This window comes from Diadema setosum, chromosome 18 (genome assembly GCF_964275005.1).
Source record: "Diadema setosum chromosome 18, eeDiaSeto1, whole genome shotgun sequence".
Classification (NCBI taxonomy): domain Eukaryota; kingdom Metazoa; phylum Echinodermata; class Echinoidea; order Diadematoida; family Diadematidae; genus Diadema; species Diadema setosum.
The window spans coordinates 33713265-33719366 of record NC_092702.1 but is presented as its reverse complement, the minus strand read 5'-3'; the positions used below and the strand labels follow the sequence as shown (position 1 = coordinate 33719366).

The 6102-nt window shown below is 38.7% G+C and overlaps 1 protein-coding gene across 1 annotated transcript; it reads right to left on the bottom strand.

Annotated features, from left to right (window-relative positions):
* Positions 1–1684: 1684 nt before the first annotated feature.
* LOC140241810 (uncharacterized) lies at positions 1685–3238 on the bottom strand. Its single transcript, XM_072321564.1, has 2 exons — positions 3205–3238; positions 1685–1989 (listed from the first exon to the last, which is right to left on the bottom strand). Exons 1-2 carry the CDS (start codon positions 3236–3238, stop codon positions 1685–1687), a joined length of 339 nt encoding a protein of 112 aa, XP_072177665.1.
* Between the last annotated feature and the right edge of the window lie 2864 nt (positions 3239–6102).

Sequence of the window (6102 nt, the reverse complement as noted above, 5' to 3'; positions counted from 1 at the left end):
CTCCCCCTTTTTGTAGCCTGCATGCCTTTGCCATGGGAAATAGAAATACTCCTATTTATTCTTCATCGTAAAATTTACCTTGTACGGTGACTCGACTTTTCGAGAGTGTAACTTTCAAGAACTTATGTGCTGCCTATTGGGAGCAACTGACGGTCTAAACATATTATCTGTCAGAATCAAATAGAAATAATGTTATAATAGCAAAGAACATAGCAAAACTTGTCTTTAAACATTCACACACATATAAAAACCGAGAATTTCTGTGTAATGCTTGAAAAGTAGCTTGATTACATAATATTTCTTCTCTCTTGAAAACACCATCTATAATCACTGTGGAAAATTATCACAGAGTTATCGCTGTTGTTTTTGTTTTTTTTATTCTCGAATGATTCTGTTGGCTTCATATAATACAGCGAGAAATAAAAAACAACAACAACCTACAATATGATTCTTCAACTCACTGTTGTCTGCACACATCCTCTACAAATTTGGCTGAGATGAAAAAAAAACCAACAAATTTTTGCAAATACATTCGTTATCAACAATAGTCCTTGTACATAATTTAATGAAAACACTCCATTGAGCACTCTAGAAAAACACTCCAGAACAAACATTACGGTGTAATATCATCATTAACAATGTACAATGCATACATTTATCTTTATTGTAAGAAACTATTCAATAATAGTGTCGTCCTTGAAAGCGAATAATAGATTCCTTTTTGTTTTCGCACGATCGTACTGTGTTCGAAATCATTGCGTGGGAAGTGCACTGGGTACACCTCCAACACACGACAGTGCACGATCAGGACATGTACCAAATTATGTCATTCGCATATACTTCACCTGCACCGTAACGATGTTTTTAGTTATTTCAACAACTCTCAGAATACATTTCAAACACGTTTGCCTCGCCATATGCTTTTGCGGAAAATGATTACATTCAGTGGCATGATATGCTGCATGGCAATATGGAAAGGCAATGTATGTTTCTTTTTCGGTAGTGACAATGACGACTGCTCCACAAGTGTTTTCTCAATCTGGGTTGCTCGTTAAACAAAGTCATTATCACGCGTAACACGTGTGTTACAGTTGTAAGTGAGTTGCTTCTCGAGAACAATAACAACAAAACTACATTTACTACAACGCACACATACACAGCTAGGGGTGAAATCAGTCGGACATTAAAAAAATATCCAGGTAAAATGCATTCATGCTCCGCTCCATCCGCTCTTCATCTCCTTCGACATAGTACTGATGATAACTATGAGTCTTGACATAACTTGCCTTACTCTTTGGACCAGTTTTTTTTTTCCTGGCCAATAGGTGGGATATTTTCGGGGCGGAAGATGCGTGACATTTCGAATGAAAAACGCAGGTAACATGAAGGAAAGCTGTACTACAGCTACAGAAGCCGTGGAATGTTATGAGAGGGGCAGACCGTCCTAATTAAGGGGCCTTTCTTACTGTTCCTCGTGGGGTTCGCGCGAACACACTGAAGCCCCATTCCCCATCCCCCATCCCCGTTCCACGGCTCATGAACAACAACATTTTGTTACCTCTGAAAGCCTCTCTTTAACCACATGCTCTTGCACGGCATTAATACATTGCATTCAAATTAGAATAAATAAAAATATTATATATGTCTCTAAGTTATGAGTTAAATATGAACATTGAGGGGGGCGTCATATGTTCCCATTTCCATAAGGCGGTGTTATTGAGACAGACGTATCCTCCGGTGGTAAGGCAACTTTGAGACTTCCGGGCAACGCTCGCTCCGGCGCCTGCATGCTGTCGGCGGATGGCATGGTTTGGTTCGCCGTTCTCGGCCTCCTGCGCCTCGACCTGGCGCTCCTCTTCCGACTTTCCTTCTCCTCATCCTCGTGGCGCCCGTAGTACTTTCTGCAGTAGAGCTCGTAGAAGATGTAGAAGACGACGGCTGCGAGAACCACGATGACGATGCCGCCTGCGATGCTGATGGCGATCACGGCTGCAGTACGTGTGTGTGTGAGAGAGAAAGACGAAAATAGTGAGATACAATAAGATATGAAGACAAGAATGTGATCGTAGAAAGAGATGAAACCAAACTAGTGAATTACAAGAGTCAAAAACGTTTTCACGCTCCGTTTGAAAGATACTTATTTCCATTTGCTGCATGGCACATTTGAGTTCCCATTAAAGCCAAAGGTTATGAGTTTAATCACCTACTGTACGTTTGGATAAAAAGGAATCAAACAAACGGTCATAGATTATTTCGACTAGAAACACCATACGCCCTTAAAGGGAAATTCTGGACCAGTTAAAAGTTCGTTTGAAAAGAAAAGGTTCACATTTACAAGCAAAACACAATCAAAATCGAAACAAAAGTAAGTTATGAAATTCTAAAGATTCTCTAATTTTCTAAACATGGTTCTCGAACACTTGATCATCATGAGCTTTCAAATGAGTGAGCTGATGATGTTATTATATAATAATTTTCCATTGATCGTGTACAAAAAGGATAAAATTTTAAGGTTTTTTTTTGCAATAAACGTGTTAAACGTGATCTTTTTTTCTACAAAATAACTCAAAATAATGATGGGTCAGATATATCAGGATTTGAGACTTTGGCAAAATCGTGTTTGAATAAATGTTCTGGAAATTTCAGAATCTTACGAGGCAATTTGATAGGCGATGACATCATAAGCTTATTTGCATATTCATATTGACTGTTCGGGAACTTGTTAGTGGAAATTAGTGAAACTTAAGTTTCATAACTTCCCTCATTTTTATAAGATTTCGAGCAAACTTTTAATTTCATATGTATATTGTAGGATAGGCTAACATCGCAACATCATTAATTTATGGTTTCAAATCATCATCAGTGCACATGTACATGTATCTAATCTCAGTCATAACGAACTTGAAATGATACAGCTATGACCACTGATACCATCCTTATCCTAATCATGTGATGTTGTTTTTTCTCACTATCACTGATGTCATCCTAAACTTTAACCCTACCATTCACCCCGTTAACAACTACAACCACGACTACTCCTACTCTACGATTGTATTTGACACTTTTATTATCTAACTGTTCTCAATCATTCTTCTCTGTTATTTTAATTTTTCAGATCTCGAGAGGGGTTTATGAATATCATGACATTTTGGTAGCATGGGAATAGTCGTGATCAATTATCTCGATGGCATTTCTGGCACTTACCTCCTTTTTCCACGCTTTCCATTGGTTCGTCCATGACGGCTGGTAAAACACGCACACCTGTAGACTTGACTAGGCGGACTGCTCTACCTCTTCCGGGTTCGTCCAAGATAGAGATTTAACACGTTCTGCTGCGTCGCGCGAAACGTCTTCAGTGTAACGCTTATTCAATTGCCAATGATTTTCATGTCACTGTATGTGCCAATTATCACTGCAGATACTCTCCTTTAGAAACGTTAGATCTTGAAACGCCACACTAAATCATGCACGCTCCTTAGAGTGACCAGTGTGGAAGACTGAATTGAAACTCAACCCATGAGCAATGAAAACTCACATCCAGTCCCAATACGAGCATACCACGGTGGTTTGTTTGCTTGTTGGCTTGCTTGTTTGCTTGTCTCTCAATTTCCACTTTATTGATCTATGACGACATGAACAGACAAGAAGTTAAGTGAAGTTTTCCAAACCATAAAAAAGGCGCAGAACATTTGTAGTCGTCACAATATTTACTGCGATACTTTTGGTCGCGCAGTGCATGCGGGTGAAGTCTGAACTCCTGACGTGTCGACGGCCGGTGTCTCACCCTATGACTCTTGAGTTCGGTGGCCCGCCGCGCCCGGCCGAGGATCCGCCAAATCTCCGTTGAGCTATAGCATTTGTTATTCTATTTCTAGAAATATATATGTAGTATCTCGTCTGAGAACAAAAGAACACCAGCAGTCCGCGCAGACGTGAAATATGATTTCGCTCAGGTAGAGTCGAAGCAAGATGACTTGTCCATCACGCTAAATCCGATTTTACGTTGGACTGCAACTCCACACGTACCCCCTGCATACACAGTTATGTGTGTCATTCAGGACGACTGAACGAGGTTGTTCTGGTTCCATACACAATACAAGAGAGAGAGAGAGAGAGAGAGAGAGGGGGGGGGTATGTACATAGGGGAACACTCGGTCTTCCTTCAAGCTTTTAATGCACTCCTCCGTGCACGTTCCTGACCCACTGTCATGTAAATGAGGGTGTTTATGCATGGGGACAGTTCACGCGAGACGAGCGGTCCCCCCTTCTTCCACTCAATCTTTTGAAAAGCCAACGTTACAAACAATTTAACGCGGTGGTCTGATCTTTCTGGTTGGCTTGTGTGTGTCTTTTGTCTAGAAATGGAATGACTTTGAATATTTTCTCGGAGGGGTGTGCCAGATTTTGCCATTCGTGATTTCTGGGACACCCGATGGAAGTCAACACCCTTTCAGAGATGCCGAATGCTCTCCCTCCCCCATAGCCTCCTTCTCCCTCTATTTCTCCCTCTATTTCTCCCTCTATTTCTCCCTCTATTTCTCCCTCTATTTCTCCCTCTATTTCTCCCTCTATTTCTCCCTCTATTTCTCCCTCTATTTCTCCCTCTATTTCTCCCTCTATTTCTCCCTCTATTTCTCCCTTTATTTCTCCCTCTATTTCTCCCTCTATTTCTCCCTTTATTTCTCCCTCTATTTCTCCCTCTATTTCTCCCTCTATTTCTCCCTCTATTTCTCCCTCTATTTCTCCCTCTATTTCTCCCTCTATTTCTCCCTCTTTCGTTCTCTGCGATTCCCGTTTTAGTTTTCATGTTGTCTGGTAAATCCTGGAATGTCAAAGTTATTTCTCTCATTCTACGCACCATTCCACAAATCATAATAGTATGGCATTATTCGAATCTTTTTGACATTATTGTAAAGACGTTCGCATGAAGGATTTGATCAATGGATAATAAGAATGTACTTATTAAGTTTCTGTGATAGCGACTTTTCCACTCTTATATTTTTTTTTACTCTTGAGCTACTGAAGTAAAAAGCTGTGTCAGTTTAAGCACACACACGTACACACATACACACAACAAATAATAATAACAGAATAATTTAATACATGTAGTAGTAATGTAAATCCTTGGAATTGACATTGATCTTCATTTTTTTTTTAATACTTCCACCAATCATTCATTATTCATCGAAATAAACGAAAATATTACTCAGACCTTTCGGACAACCAAAAACATTGAAATAACGTTAGGGGTCTTATTTTTACCGTTTAAGGAGGAAATTAATGCAAAATTAATGCGAAAAAATCCTCGTAATAGGTAAAAGCTCGCAGACTTCTAATTTCGAATAAAAGTAGATTTTATGTAGTTTGATGATTACGGAAAGAGAATCTTGCATGAAAAGAGATAGAAGAAGACACTGTGAGAAGAAAGTGTTGAAGGGAAAAAAAATCAAGAAAATTGCGAACACTATTAAGAGCATAAAAATTGTCAAAGAAAACATAACGAAATGGAAAGCCACCATGCCTTAAAAATCTAGTTACACTACAGATTTAAAGGGATCGTATAGTTTTGGTTGAGACCTAATTTCAGATTTCTAACATTTTTAGTGAGATAATGAGAAACCTTATATGAAAATAGCAATGTGAAAGAGCATGTAATTCCAAGAGGGATTCAATGTTTATTTGATGTAAATTGCTTTCAAAATGGCTGAGATATCCAAAACAGAGCAATTCCAATAAAAGGTGGGACCCATTTTTTATTAGGATCGCTTTGTTTTACTTTGTTTTGGATGTCTCGGCCATTCTAAAGCCGATTTTCATCTGATTAACTTTGAATTCCTCTTAGAATGGTATGTTCTGTACTATTTCATAAGTGGTATTTTGATATCTCGCAAAAAAAAAAGTTTAAAGCCAAATTGCTCATCTCCACCAATACTATATCATCCCTTTAAACTTTAAGAAATTACCGCACATTATATATACATTCAAGTAAGTTTATTGACAAATTCTACATTATACAGATTATATGGGTATATCTTTTCAAAGAACTATGATCCTTGGAGTCATGTTTAAAAGGAAAAGTAAACTCAGTTTTCACCTACAGAC